The sequence below is a fragment of the Diaphorina citri genome, unplaced genomic scaffold, assembly GCF_000475195.1.
Source record: "Diaphorina citri unplaced genomic scaffold, Diaci psyllid genome assembly version 1.1 scaffold738, whole genome shotgun sequence".
Classification (NCBI taxonomy): domain Eukaryota; kingdom Metazoa; phylum Arthropoda; class Insecta; order Hemiptera; family Psyllidae; genus Diaphorina; species Diaphorina citri.
Window position 1 is genome coordinate 104,402 of NW_007378171.1, and position 15,999 is coordinate 120,400.

Here is a 15,999-nt window from a genome sequence, read left to right on the forward strand (position 1 = left end):
CACTTTGGTTGCTTATCTGGCTAGTACCTAGCTACCTTTATTGAAGAATCTTTTTGGTGTCTTTCTAAATATTTTTATTGCATTTAGGTTCTGTACTTCCTAATCACGAATAAAGGCAATCAAATAATATTAATTATTATTTTATTTATTAATTTTAGGTCAGTTTGTTTATGTAAATATTTATAAATAACATTACCTATAAATAAAATTATATTAGGCTTTTTTGTCGTGTAATCTGTGATTTACAGTAGGTACCGTAGTCTTTCGTTGGGAGTTGGAAATTTACATATTGTTTCCCCCGTTAATTTCTTTGGAAAGGAATGGTATTAGTTCAATTTTAGCCTCATCACCACTGAAATCTGAGAGGACTACCGCTTGCCCGTCGAAATGACATTTTCGTAAGTTTGCTCCTTTTTTATTTACTTTCCTTATCCTATGGGAAGGAAAGTATTTTTACTTTCTGTTACAATATTAAAGCTTTGCTGTAATGAGAAAGTTTTAAAAAGGAATTTTTAATTGTGTTAAGCATAATTATGCTTGTCACAAATATTGATCCCCGATTATTACACCTAGATAAATTTTATCACTTCACTTGGACTGGAACCATCAACCTCCAGATCCAAAGTCCAACGCGTTAACAACGGGTGGGGTGGTAGAGAATGCCATAGGCATTAACCCCACCCTTGATCAAACTTTATTTTGTATTTTTATGTACATATACTTTTTGTTACCATCTGTAAATAAAGTTTGATCCAATTGTGTAAAAAAAAAAAAAAAAAAAAAAAAAAAAAAAAAACTTATCCTATAGGAAGGAAAGTATTTTTACTTTCTGTTACAATATTAAAGCTTTGTTGTAATGAAAAAGTTGTCACAAATATCGATCCCCGATTATTACACCTAGATAAATTTTATGACTTCACTTGGACTGGAACCATCAACCTCCAGATCCAAAGTCCAACGCGTTAACAACTGCAGCACCACTCAGGTTGGTTTAATGAGAAAGTTTTGCAATCGGTCCGAATTTTCAAAATCCAGAATTTTTTTTTTTTTGGTGGAAATTTTTTTTTTTTTTTTGGGTGGAAATATCCGTTTTAGGGTCCCCTGAGCCCATTTTTTTTATTTTATTAATTATTATTTGCTAGCGAGGATTTTGTCGATTATTGCCTTAATCTAATAGGTATATTTAATGTCGCCGTGGTAAGAAAAGGTATAGTGGACGGGCTATTGTATTTGTATGCCTATGAAGCCTGCTTGAGTGGCGTATTATCTCCTGTTTTAGACTATTTCATTATGTATAGGGAATTAATAATGTATCATGGACTGAAAGTTGACGTATATTATAACTTGGGACGTTTCGGGGCTGAGTTCCGGTGTTCTCTTTTTTATGGACTTTTCATCCTATTCGAGCAGTATAAGCACTATTATTAGATTCATTATGTTGTCACTGCAATCAAACTGTCGAGTCAATTTGTCACACTCCCCAAGTTGATTCTTTTAATTGTTCTTTCCTTCGACATGGGTGTTATGTAATGGGAAGCTCTTTTACCAGGGTAACTCCAGATATGGGATTAATATCCATAGGTTCCAAGTTACAAGGTTACCAATATTCTTTTTTATTACACATATCATCAAATATGTCCTTACCTATACATATATTACATATTATATACTAAGTACATAATGACGTAGGGTAGAAATTACGTCAGTGTTATCGATAGGATATGGACCTATCAGTGATAATCGTACAGGTCTATACAGTTCATTTATTTCTGTTAAAAGCCTTTGGATTATGTTTATCAGTATTCAGTAAGCTCTCAGAAATTTAGAATTACGATCTAGAAGTGCAGGGTTATCAGACATTTAGATTTAATTATCAAACGTTTCTTTTTTAACCTGAAAATGTTGATCCATTGTTAGTACCAAGTGTCCATGAGGTGTAAGCTTTTGTGTGGATGTGAGTCGGAAGTAACTGGAGACATTATGTAAGTTCAAAGTTCATTGCATTTTACATGTCCATTCCATTTTACGTCCAATTATTATCAAACGTTTCTTTTTTAACCTGAAAATGTTGATCCATTGTTAGTACCAAGTGTCCATGAGGTGTAAGCTTTAGTGTGGATGTGAGTCGGAAGTAACTGGAGACATTATGTAAGTTCAAAGTTCATTGCATTTTACATGTCCATTCCATTTTACGTCCAATCTAGGAATCGTATTTCAAAAGCTACAAACTTTGGTTTAGGTATTAGGTATCAGTTCGGTCTAAACTTCTACAGTCCGTTTCATTTTACGTTTAAGCTGGCCACTGCCGATAGTTCCAGAGTTTCAACGAGACAAATAGCATGGTAGCACCCCAATCGCGCGTAGTGAATTTAGAAACTGATCGCGATTAGATTGGAGTGACGAGCCTCCATGGATTTCTAACTTTAATAGGTAGCATAGGTATTATCGTATTTCAAATGCTACGAAACTTGGATTTCAGTACCTACTGGTTGAAAATAACACGTCAATCCGGTTAGAGTTGACACCACAACTTCATTTGTCTATTAGAAGTTAATCTGATATTTTAGAAATTTAGATGACATTTCCAGCATTTCCCAATGTATTTTGTTGAGGTAGATCTTGTATTTTTGTAAGTGTAGTAGGATTATAATTTCTGTGACATCCAGAAATAGCGTGGCTTGTAAAGTGTTTTATTATTATTATTTTTTTTATTTTTTTTATTAGAGTGTGCCAACATTGAATAATAATGTTATATACATAGGTACTTTTTGTTTGCCGCTTGTCGACTGTCATGTTGTCTGTTTCAAAAATAAAACTAATAAATAAAAATAAAACAGAGTATCTTGTTGAAAAAAAAAATGGCATCCAGGGGGACGATAAGACCATAGCAGTTACAGTTCCCTCTGTCAAACCCCCTAAAAAAAATGTACATGTACGAAGAAGTAACTACTTGAATAAGTGCATGATAAAAAAATGGAATGAAAATATCTAAATTTGAAAATAGCCCAATAGGCTATTTTCACTATTTAGTACTTACATTTTTTTTTTTTTTCTGTTTCAGGGTGAAGCAATGGCTAGTAGACTGTACGAAACGCATGTATGATGAAGAGGAAGAAGATAGATTTCCCATCACCAATAGGCTATTTTCACTATTTAGTACTTACATTTTTTTTTCTGTTTCAGGGTGAAGCAATGGCTAGTAGACTGTACGAAACGCATGTATGATGAAGAGGAAGAAGATAGATTTCCCATCCCAGGCTCGGACGATGCACATATACAAAATGTCCTCTGGAGAGAGGTGAGAACATTCTTCTAATGATAATAGTCAGCTTCCATGGTCTGGCTGGGGGATGTTAAACAGGGATTAGACCAGCTTAGTCTGGCTGGGGGACTTTAAACAGAGAGTATACCAGCCCGAATTCCCCTTGCTAAAGAAATAGCAAAGGCTGAGTGGTGTACTGGGGAACGTTAAACAGGGAGAAGACCAGAACTTAGTCTCGCTGGGGGACTTTAAACAGGGAGTATACCAGCCTGAATTTCCCTTGCTAAAGAAATAGCAAAGGTTGAGTGCGAAGGGCATCCACTCGTAATATTTTTAATTTTGTAGCCAAAACCAAATGTCAGCCCAAAGCAATCACCCTAGTTAGGGCTGATTGAGTGGCTGACGAAAAACGCCGACCCCCGTCTGGGAGTATACCAGCCTGAATTCCCTTTACTTGAGAAATAGCAAAGGTTGGGTGCGAAGGGCATCCAATCGTAATATTTGTAGCCAAAACCAATTGTTAGCCCAAAGCAATCACCCTAGTTACTGTTGATTGAGAGGCTGACGAAAGACGCCGACCCCGTCTGTGCACGGGAAAAGGCGAAGAAAAAGAAGAAAGAAGAAGAATTATGCTTGACACAATTAAAATTCCTTATTCCTTTTTTAATTGCAATAAAATTACCCCGGGTTTATACCTTCATGTTATCAATTATACTTACTATCGTCATCGTCAGTGAAATGGTTGAAAAATGACCCTATTTTTTTATCTCTTTTTCACGAAGTCCATATTTCTACAATCTACACATTTCAGGTGACGGCGTGTCTATCAGCAGCCCTATTTCACATTCCCAATGGTCTCAGTCTATCGTACTCTGCGGTTCTGATCTCTCAGCTGGAGAAAGTGGACAGCGATCTTCCCCCCGTCTGTACACGGGAAAAGGCGAAGAAAAAAGAAGAAGATGTATGCTTAACACAATTAAAATTCCTTATTCCTTTTTTAATTGCAATAAAATTAATCCCAGTTTTACACTTTAATGTTACCGACTATACCATCGCATTGTCTGTGAAATACTTAAAAAATGACCCTATTTTTTATCCTTTTTTCACGCATTACATATTTCTCTTGAAGGTGACGGCGTGTCTGTCGGCAGCCCTATTTCACATTCCCAATGGTCTCAGTCTATCGTACTCTGCGGTTCTGATCTCTCAGCTGGAGAAAGTGGACAGCGATCTTCCCATCACTAAGAGCGAGTCCGCTTGGATAGGTAAGCATTTAGAATAGAATAGAGAAGAATATTTAATCTACTTTTTTTTTCCTTTTAGACGCTTTAACACTACGGACATTAAGTCGTTCGCGCCATAACTTATTTGTTCTGCTGGAATAGGACTGAAACGTTCCTTAATCACACGACAATACGAAATGCAATCACAGTTTAGTCATGTAGCATGTACACATAAACACCTACCTACTAGTGAAGTGTAAGTTTACTTTGAATAGATTATTTTCTCTCTCTACCTCACCAGAAGGATAAGGACATAAAAACTATAAATAGCATCTAAATAACGCGTCGATTTGCGCAATAAAATTGTAACTAATTAAAATTGTATGCCATGTTCTTCTTTCAATATCATGTTCTTTCAGGATTTTTTTTTCTTTTCACATACTCTGTATAGGTCTAGGAAGATAATTTTTATTCAGTCTGTGAGACTGTACATCTAGGTATTTATGCTTTATTATGTTCAAGTATTGCTCATGTTTCATGTTTTCTAACTGTAATAGGGCTACTTATTTTTCTCTTTGATGTGTAAGGACAAGGTCAGCTAGATACTTATTATTGCAGGCACCGTTCATCCGGTCCCATTCGCCCCAGGGGTTTCTCAAAAGGTGCCTGCTTTTTAGCCAGAAAATAAAATGCGAATTTGTATTGCCGGATCTCACCACAGAGAGTTTTCTGTTAATACACGTTCTCTTGTAATAGAGCTACTTATTTTTCTCTTTGATGTGTAAGAACAAGGTCAGCTAGATACTTATTATTGCAGGCACCGTTCATCCGGTCCCATTCGCCTCAGGGGTTTCTCAAAAGGTGCCTGCTTTTTAGCCAGAAAATGAAATGCGAATATGTATTGCCCGATCTTACCACAGAGAGTTTTCTGTTAATCCACGTTCTCGGAATGGTGGGCTTTCTCCTATCCTGTCTTCCTTCTCTCTTCGATTTCGGGTCGACCACGTTCTCGGAATGGTGGGCTTTCTCCTATCCTGTCTTCCTTCTCTCTTCGATTTCGGGTCGAACACGTTCTCGGAATGGTGGGCTTTCTCCTATCCTGTCTTCCTTCTCTCTTCGATTTCGGGTCGATAAGACCTCGGCGGTTACAGTTTCCTCTATCAAAGTTCAAAAAAAAATCAGTTAATCCAGGGTTTAAGAAATACTGGGCCTGTGTAAATCAAACGGGTGACTTCAAAGAAAACCTTCTGTTAATCCACGTTCTCGGAATGGTGGGCTTTCTCCTATCCTGTCTTCCTTCTGTCTTCGATTTCGGGTCGATAAGACCTCGGCAGTTACAGTTTCCTCTATCAAACATCTTTAAAAAAAAAAAAAAAATCAGTTAATCCAGGGTTTAAGAAATACTGGGCCTGTGTAAATCAAACGGGTGACGTCAAAGAAAACCCTTTACACTGTGCGTTAACTCTCAGTGGTAAGATCGGCCATAAGTAATTTAATGAAAACTACTAAGATTTTTACTTTCCTTAACCCAGCAAAACATAATTTAATAGGATAAGGAAAGTCGTGTGATGTTCTCACCAGATATTTTTTTTTTCCTTTAATGACTTCAAGGACCAATCATGCAACCAGAGTGGTGTATTTTTGTTTGTAAAAAAAAGGGGGTCCCGTTGTCGGGGTTAGCCCGGTTTACGGCCCTGATTGTGCGCTCGTGATGTAAACATTGTAAACCAAGTGCAATTTTTATTAATTTTCTAGTCAGGTTTGGATGTATTATTTCGGGTCGATAAGACCTCGGCAGTTACAGTTTCCTCTATCAAAGTTCTAAAAAAATCAGTTAATCCAGGGTTTAAGAAATACTGGGCCTGTGTAAATCAAACGGGTGACTTCAAAGAAAACCCTTGACACTGTGCGTTAACTCTCAGTGGTAAGATCGGCCATAAGTAATTTAATGAAAACTACTAAGATTTTTACTTTCCTTAACCTAGCAAAACATAATTTAATAGGATAAGGAAAGTCGTGTGATGTTCTCACCAGATATTTTTTTTTCCTTTAATGACTTCAAGGCCCAATTATGCAACCAGAGTGGTGTATTATTGTTTGTAAAAAAAAAGGGGGTCCCGTTGTCGGGGTTAGCCCCGAATTACGGCCCTGATTGTGCGCTCGTGATGTAAACATTGTAAACCAAGTGCAATTTTTATTAATTTTCTAGTCAGGTTTGGATGTATTATGAATTATAATAGTTCAGGCTAACTGGCATCAAAAGACTATGCATTTATATGCCCTAATTACTAATTAAGGAAAAAAAAGATATTGGCTCCACCAGTGTCTAACTTGTCAGCTTACGTTGTAATTACATATTTTACCTGCTAATGTGCTAATAGATCAGAGATATTGGCTCCACCAGTGTCTAACTTGTCAGCTTACGTTGTAATTACATATTTTACCTGCTAATGTGCTAATAGATCAGTTGCGCTTGCTTGGGTGATGTTTCAAATTCATAGAGCAGGAAAAATGAGGACCAACGGATTTTTTCTTTTTCTTCTACGACTTCTAGATCCCGAGATAAATCGAGTAAAAAAATACCGGTAAATCGTGAGCTTTGACGTCACGGCATACGCTCCCGTAGGCGATGACGTCATAATTTATGAATACCGCTTCGTTTGTTTGTGCGCAAGCGTTTCTGCGCATTTTGACGTGAAGTCTGACGTCACAACTATTTGAACTTTTTAATTAGAACGGCAATGAAAATTTGAATTTTCGACCTTTTAAAGTTACTTTTTTCGCAGTTTTGACATCAGATTTGGATTTTTCACTACTTTTTACGTAGGAATAAACTATTTATTATTAATTTTTACCCATTTGCAACTGCTCCATTAGCCATTAGGTAGGTAGTAGGTATATAGGTTTGACAAAACAAAAATTCCAAAAAATACTTCTACATATGTAGATATTGAAATTGAAATAGTGTTACATTTATTTTTCGAAATTTATTTAACAATGAAAAATCCCTAAGCTAATTCTAACTAGGAGGAACCAATTTTGTGCTCAATTTTTTACAATCCATCACTACTAGTAGGTACAGAACAGTCCATCGATAATGTTTCAAAAGTTGAACAATGTCGTAGTACGTTTGGCAACTTTTCTTTGTCTTTTGATCACTTTTTAATCACCAAAATTATCAAGCTAAAGGGAACGGACTATAGATTTTATTGGTAAGTAGGAAGTAGGTTTTCCTATCTAATAGGTACTGGGATCTGGACAGGTAAGGTACCTATTCTGTATTAATTATTTATTTTCTGGGAACATATCTAGGTATTAGGAAAAGGATTCTTTTGTTTGTGAATCCACAGCTCCATCGACTAAATCCTTAGTTCCACGTATTTCGTAGTCCCTATCCTTACTATTTCGCACACCTTCGGTTTTTAGTCCGTCCTTCCTTTATTATTATGATAGTAATAAAAAAAGGTATAGTGGACGGGCTATTGTATTCGCTTCGGTGTCTGTCACTCTGATATTAGTGTGACAACCTGAATTATTACATGGTTTTACTTAACTTGAGATCTCTGTTGTTTTTACTTTCATTACCTGTAGGAAGGAATTAGTTGAGGGGGGAAAAATGTGAAATTAATAGTATAGTAGGATTGAAGTGGCAGGTATCTGACTATAAATTCATCATTATTTAAATGGTACAGAATCGTACTGTTTTTTTTTCGTATTAAGACCTTCCAGAACTAGCTTTATAGGTAAGTATGTGGTTATGTAGAGCCCAAATGGGCTTGAAATGGGTATAAGAAAAACTTTAATGCTGGTAGTTTTGATCTTCTTATACACATGTGATTCTTCACTCATTGTACTCTCTGGCATTCACCTGTAATACCGCGTTTTATTAATTTTATTGTGTTCAGAGAAATACGAGTATCTTGTGGTTTGTTTATAATATTTGTACCAGTCTACCAGTCCAAATAAATACGTTGACATGTGTGTTATCATGGAATGACAAATAAGGAAAAGATATTACTAAATAGATAATGTCCACGCGTATAAAAAACCTCACATTGTTTGTAAATCTTCGTAATGATAATAAAATAAATAAATATTGCCTGAAAATCTACCTTTCCCTAATGCGTTAAAAATACTGCCTGAAAAACTACCTTCGCCTAGAGCGTTAAAAATTAAAAAAAAAAAAAAAAATAATAGAAAGTAAAAATGCCTGAAAACTTACCTTTGTCTATAGTACCGTTACGTTAAAAAATATTGCCTGGAAAACTTCCTTTTCCTAGTGCGTAAAAAATATTGGCTGAAAAACGACCTTTTCCACCATTGAAAATATGTAGCTTCCGCTTAAAATATGTATCCGGAGTACCTTCGTCCTCAGTTTTTAATAGCCATTTTCAACTTTTTACTATAATTGGTTATAATTTCTAAATAGAAATGTGATACAACCGTACCTGTACATGAGTTTTGGTTACATAACACATACCGGTTCGTGTTCACAAATGTCACCAACTTAACATTTGGAATCTTCAGTGATTTGCCACATGAATTGTTTTCTCGTTTGCAAGTGTCAGGCTGTCAGGTCACCCGGAGTGCATGTTTGCTCAAGTCGATTGCAGATCAGGAGATGGTCACGAGTCTGCACTTCTCCACACTCACAGTCAGCGTCTTCAGAATAGCCCCAGAAAAGCGGGGTTAATAAATAATAATAACTATAACATTTTCTTCTTGGTACCTGACTCAATACGAGAACACCAGAAAGTAAGTAAACCAATAGGCCTTAAGCTGGCCACTGCCGATAGTTCCAGAGTTTCAACGAGACAAATAGCGTGGTAGCACCCCAATCGCGCGTAGTGAATTTAGAAACTGATCGCGAATTCGCGATTAGATTGGAGTGACGAGCCTCCATGGATTTCTAACTTTAATAGGTAGCATAGGTATTATCGTATTTCAAATGCTACGAAACTTGGATTTCAGTACCTACTGGTTGAAAATAACACGTCGATCCGGTTAACACCACAACTTCATTTGTGTATTAGAAGTTAATCTGATATTTTAGATGACATTTCCAGGATTTCCCAATGTATTTTGTTGAGGTAGGTCTTGTATTTTTGTAAGTGTAGTAGGATTATAATTTCTGTGACATCCAGAAATAGCGTGGCTTGTAAAGTGTTTTTTTTTATTATTATTATAGTGNNNTTTTTTTAGTCTAAAATATATACAGCCCCTTGTGTAACTGATAAAAATTCTATATGACTTGTAGTATAACATTTATACCTACTTTGATTTCAGCGAGTTTGATCGGCCTGGTAGTCCCCATAGCATCTCTTCTGACCGGATACCTCATGGACTGGATAGGAAGACTAAGGACAATACAACTATCTGCTCTGCCGTTCTCAGTGGGGTTTTATCTGATGGGAACTGCGTCCACATTTGAGCACATCATCGTAGGTCGAGTTCTTACAGCTGTGGCAATGGGTAAGTGAAAATGATGTACATAAGTGTAAAATTCCGGACAGAGAAAGCTTTTACTATGCACTTTTTCTAGTAAAAATAGAGTCTTTCTGAAATCCAAAGATATTCTTAACAACCACTTGAGATTCTAGGTTTGTATATAAAAAAAAGTCAGAGTTTGTGATGTAATTTGTAGAAAATCACAAGTAAAACTCAAATTTAGCGACCCAAAGAGTCCGTTTATGGTGTCAGTTGCAATAATTCGTGTCGCTTCATTTTTGGTTTGCATTCTGTTTCAGCCATGGGCACTAATCCTTCCATCGTATACACTGCTGAAATCGCCAGACCTAATCTACGTGGCTCCGTGTCTTCTGCAGGTCCTCTCATGTCTTCATTTGGTAAGCCGAGGATCCACTTGGAAAAATACTACTTTCCTATACATATTTACTATGAAATACGAGAATAAATAAGTGATAAATTTTATAACGCTTGTATAATGTGAACACTATTTGGAAGATTTCCAACTGAAAGTCATAAATGTTATGGAAGTCAGTCAAATCAAGATTCTTGTATGCAGAACTTTTCACGGTGTTTAGTTGTTACACTATGAAAGTGTCTTGATTTGATAATGTAAAACGAAGGGATGTCCTTTTATGACTGACAAATTTTTGTTCCTTAAAAAAAAAAAAGATGGCGCATTCCCAACCATCAAAGGTCAATGTTTCAGGTTTCAAAAAGGAACTGGTTCCGATTCCTAAAGTTTCCCGAAAGGAAAGGATAATACACTTTAACTAAATGCAAAATCTAACTTACTTCGCTCGCTCAATAGAAAACGTGTGCCTGTTATATAACCTTACAAGACAATTTCTTTAACCGCTAAGGAACTGGTTGCCAACTCTATGTCAAGATCATGACTAATAGTATACAAAGTCTGTAAGTAGACTGGACAACATGCTTCTCATACAATGTTGCATAGATTGCATACTGTGTGAAGCAAAACCGGCTCTTGTGCATTTTATACATGCTTAATTAACAAAGCTGTCAATTACTTATTAAACAGCCATCAGTTATCTTTTGATAAAATCAACTTCAGCGACCACATAATTATGGTTGGAAATTCCCAGGAATAGAAATGATGTTTATTATTATTTTCATATATTATATTAGTTATGATTTCATATTCTCCTATAGGATTGCTGATCAAATTTAGTGAGTCTAAGCTAAGACATCAATCAATAGCGATTCATGAATACTTACTGTCTCTCTGGTGAATATAAATCACATTAATAATCCTGGAACAAGTTCTTAATCATCACTGCGTCTGTTAATATCTTCCTGAAACCCGACAGCCCGACACCCAGGGACACTTTTGATCTACATAATATTATCGAATCTCTCTGTGAAGTTTGAGGGACTTGGTCCGAAATCCAAAGTCCCGAGAACTTTGAACTTTTTATTGGTCTTTAAATAACGGCCGAACCGTACCTACATTTCTCGAGACCGGGCCCGCGGACACTTTTGATCAGCATAAATTATGGAACCTAACTGAAAAAATTGAAGTGCCTGAGGTTAGAGGTAAAGTTCTGAGAACCGCGAACTCCTTTTAAGCTTTTTCCAGATTTAGCCCGGAAAGGCGGAACTTTGGCCCTGAATAACGGCCGAACTGTACGTTTCTGGAAACCCGGCTCATGGATACTATTGATATTGATCTACATAACTTATCGAATCTCTCTGTGAAGTCTTTTTTTTTATATTAATTTAAAAATTGTAACTATAACTAATATGGTCACTTTTCTTTTTCTTTCAGGTCTGCTCGTGGGATATACGCTGGGTAATTGGGTCGATGTATTCAATGTCCATCTTGCGCCTGCAATCAAATACGTTATGCAATGCATTTTTTACTTTCCTTATCCTATACCTACGAGTACCTATAGGAAGAAAAGTAATGTTAATCTACTTTTGCACAATTTACTCAGCATTCCTTCAATTTTCACTCCGCTAGCAGAAAACATTGACAAACGGTACGACGTTTTTTCTGCACGCGGAGGAAAAATTAGTATGTATTTCTTTGCCAACAGTTCACAGTTAAGGTTGACAAAAGTGGGTACTCGAGGCACCCAGTGATATTATGGTATCCACAAAATTGCGAAGATAGCTTCAGCATCAGTAAAAAATACTTGATTTTATTCAGGTTGGATTTATTTCGGTATTTTCCTTATGAGAAAACCTGTTAGTTTTGAACAATCATTAGCAATCTGCCGCGGTTTTTGAACCCAACCTTCGCTTCGGTCAGTTGATTATTAAAATCTGTCAAACTTCTTTCTTCCAAACGAAATATTTAAGTCGGAAGTATGCGATGAAAGATGGGTGAGAAGAACACACTGACCAAACATATTGAAGGCTGTGTTCCTCCTCCAAAGTTTATCTTCCAAAGTTTACTCTTATCAGCTATGGATTGTTCGGAGTTTCTTTTCGCAAGGGGTAAGTTTAAAGTCTGGTAATTTATCCTGTTCCTTAAAAAAGTCGGAAGTATGCGATGAAAGATGGGTGAGAAGAACACACTGACCAAACATATTGAAGGCTGTGTTCCTCCTCCAAAGTTTACGAAGAAAACATTCTCATGAAGCAGCAGAAACATTCGGAAACCTCAATACGACGTGTGATGAAGGCGTATTTCTCGCCGGCAGGATACAAGCCACTTCTCATTCTGATGGTGTTGTTTACGTTCCAGCAAATGTCCGGGATTTACATTACCATCTCCTACGCTGTCACGTTTTTCCAAGTGAGTATTCTTTTCTAGCCGACATCGACAGAGAAAAAAAAAAAAAAAAAAAAAAAAAAAAAAGGGGCCGAAAACAGGGGGAGCCCCAAGCAAAAAAAAAAAAAAAAAAAAAAAAAAACTAGGGGCCGAAAGCCCAATCGAGTGACTGGAATAGGACTGAAAGTTATTATTATCGTCCCAAGGTCTTATCGTCCCGAAAACGAAGAGAGAAGGAAGAAAGGATAGGAGAAAGCCAGCCGTTCCGAGAACGAACATTATTCACCCAGGATAAAATCCGCCCCAAGGCCTAGCGCTTACAATGCAGACGCACTACCAACCAAGCTAACTAAGCTGGTTAGTCTTCTTCTTCGCCTTTTCCCATGTTCAGATGAGGTCGGCGTTTGTCGTCGGCCTCTCAATCAGCTTTAGAGTGATCGCTTTGAGGCCAACTGGTTTTTGGGTAAACAAAATTTTCCGAGTGGATACCCTTCGCACTCAACCTTCGCTGTTGATATAGCATAAGGAAATTTGGAAGTCTACTCCCTGTTTATAGTCCCCTACATAGCTAGACGCTGATCTACTCTCTGTTTATAGTCCCTCAACCAGACTGCTGGCTAATAATACTAATCAACACCGTTTGTTTCGTCTTGTAGGATGTGAGTGTGGAAATCAATGGTGGATTAAGCTCGATATATCTGGGCTTATCCCGTTTCATCGGCGGTATATTCGCTGTGTACTTACTCAAGACTGTGAATAGGAGACCTTTGCTCATGATCAGCAGCTTGATCATGGGTATCTTCATGTTTATCTCGGGCTACTTTAGCTTGCAGATCAGTCAAGGTATGTTTTGTTTTTATTTAGATCACATATTTTAACCTGCCTCGGTGGTGTAGTGGTCAAGAGGCTCGCCTGGTAAACAGGAGGGCGTGGGTTCAATCCCAGCCGAGGTATAAAATTTTAACCTCACTGTTATTTGAGAATTAAACACAGTAATAGTAGTAGCCTACTGCTAAAGTAAAGGGACTTTTCAGTCTTGAGCAGTATAAATAAGCATTATTAAATTATTATCCGTTTATTTTTTCAGCACTTTTATCTATCTATATCTATCTATCTATAAAATTGTATTTTTCCTTTGCTTATACCTGTGTATTTCCTATTTCCAGGGTGCCTATAGCGTGTATCCTAGGCTAGATGTTCACCAGTACCATAGGATTATTCAGTGTACCCTGGGTTATAGCGTTATAGGATACAACTTAGTTAGTGTTGATGTCTACGTTATTGTATCTTTCCTATGCCTGTGTTTTTCCTATTTCCAGGTGCCTCCACCGCTACCTGGGTGCCTATAGCGTGTATCCTAGGCTACATGTTCACCAGTACCATAGGATTATTCAGTGTACCCTGGGTCATGACGGCTGAAATATTTCCTCTGCGATTCCGCGGTATTTTGCAAGGTAAGTAAAAATTCAACTCACAAATTTGATTTACCTTTTTAATAAAATTTAAAATAATAATAATGTCACTGTATAACTGCTAAGGCTTTTACCGGGGTTTTACCCTCCATTAGGCGACAATCTACCTGTTTGCTTACATTAACCTTACCCAGCCTGTTTGGGATTGCCCAGATGGCAGCACGCGTTTGCCCAGGTGATCACCCATTTGGATACCAACCACACTCAACGCAGCTTAATTTCAGAGATTTAATGGGAACTATTGCAAGTTTCGTGCTATCACCGCAACGCTGGCTACAACTTTTTTTCTCCAAGTAAGTTTGACAGAGGGAACTGTAACAAAGGAGGTCTTACCGTCGCGAAAGCCAGCCATTCCAACAACTTCAAAAGAAGAAGCAACTGCCTATTTGGGTTATTTTTCTTGGGACAACAACAAACTATTACCAACCTAGTTAGCTTGGTTGGTAGCGCGTCTGCCTTGTAAGCGCTAGGCCGCGGGTTTGTTTCCGCCTGGGGTGGATTTTATCGTCCTCGGAACAGCTGGCTTTCTCCTATCCCGTCTTCCTTCCCTCTTGGATTTCGGGACGATAAGACCATAACGGTTACAGTTCCCTCTATCAAACCTCTTGTTTTTTTTTTTTTTTTATATAATTATGTCTCGTTTACTCGTTTTCCAGGCACTGAGGTCTTATCGTCGCGAAAGCCAGCCATTCCAACAACTTCAAAAGAAGAAGAAACAGCCTATTCGGGTTATTTTTCTTGGGACAACAACAAACTATTACCAACCTAATTAGCTTGGTTGGTAGCGCGTCTGCCTTGTAAGCGCTAGGCCGCGGGTTTGATTTCCGCCTGGGGTGGATTTTATCGTCCTCGGAACGGCTGGCTTTCTCCTATCCCGTCTTCCTTCTCTCTTGGATTTCGGGACGATAAGACCATAACGGTTACAGTTCCCTCTATCAAACCTCTTGTTTTTCTTTTTTTTTTAAATAATTAAGTATGTCTCGTTTACTCGTTTTCCAGGTACAGCAATATCCTGGGCCTACATCGCTCTCTTCTTCGCCGTCCGTAGCTACCGCCCCCTACTGGATATCCTAGGCGGGGTCTACGGTGTACAGTGGCTATTCAGTCTCACCTGTCTCCTATCCATAGTATTCGTGTGGATATTTCTGCCCGAGACCCACAATCACAACTTGGACCAGATCGAGGAGTACTTTGTTCACAACGTCATGTATTTGGGCAAGAAACGTGCCCAGTATACGAGCATTGCTCCCTGAGTCTTTGCTAATTTCTTTCACCTTTCTTTATCTGTTTGTCCTAAGGTAGAATCACACTACTATCACGTCACGTGAGCTTTTGGGGAGTCAGAAAGATGTAGTTCAAATTTTTCTTATAGTATTGTAGGTAATTTCGTTCACGTGAGCTCACCTGATGTGATAGTAGTGTAGCTGTCCTGAACGAAATTACCTACAATATTATGGGAAAACTTTGAACTACATCTTTCTGGCTCCAGGTAGAATCACACTACTATCACGTCACGACACGTGAGCTTTTGGGGAGTCAGAAAGATGTAGTTCAAATTTTTCTTATAATATAATATTGTAGGTAATTTCGTTCACGTGAGCTTTTGGGGAGTCAGAAAGATGTACCTAGTTCAAATTTTTCTTATAGTATTGTAGGTATTTTCGTTCACGTGTGCTCACCTGATGTGATAGTAGTGTAGCTGTCCTGAACGAAATTACCTACAATATTATGGGAAAACTTTGAACTACATCTTTCTGACTCCCCAGGAGGTCACGTGACGTGACGTGATAGTAGTGTATTTCTACCTTTACTTTATTTAGTTTTTTTTCTTTCTTA

General features: G+C 37.6%; 1 protein-coding gene across 1 annotated transcript; it reads left to right on the forward strand.

Annotated features, from left to right (window-relative positions):
* Positions 1-1,802: 1,802 nt before the first annotated feature.
* LOC103511673 (facilitated trehalose transporter Tret1-like) lies at positions 1,803-15,504 on the forward strand. The gene is made up of 10 exons (XM_026825372.1): positions 1,803-1,982; positions 3,184-3,298; positions 4,392-4,527; positions 9,772-9,957; positions 10,233-10,331; positions 11,741-11,824; positions 12,534-12,715; positions 13,348-13,534; positions 14,011-14,145; positions 15,163-15,504. Exons 1-10 carry the CDS (start codon positions 1,930-1,932, stop codon positions 15,414-15,416), a joined length of 1,431 nt encoding a protein of 476 aa, XP_026681173.1. The 5' UTR covers positions 1,803-1,929; the 3' UTR covers positions 15,417-15,504.
* Positions 15,505-15,999: the final 495 nt, after the last annotated feature.

Bases quoted from the DNA above. Each gene is read 5' to 3' on its own strand.
- LOC103511673 (XM_026825372.1), top strand. From the start codon at position 1,930: ATGAGGTGTAAGCTTTTGTGTGGATGTGAGTCGGAAGTAACTGGAGAC. The intron at 9,958-10,232 runs GTAAGTGAAAAT...ATTCTGTTTCAG, and splicing joins TCTTACAGCTGTGGCAATGG to CCATGGGCACTAATCCTTCC. The intron at 13,535-14,010 runs GTATGTTTTGTT...TCCTATTTCCAG, and splicing joins TAGCTTGCAGATCAGTCAAG to GTGCCTCCACCGCTACCTGG.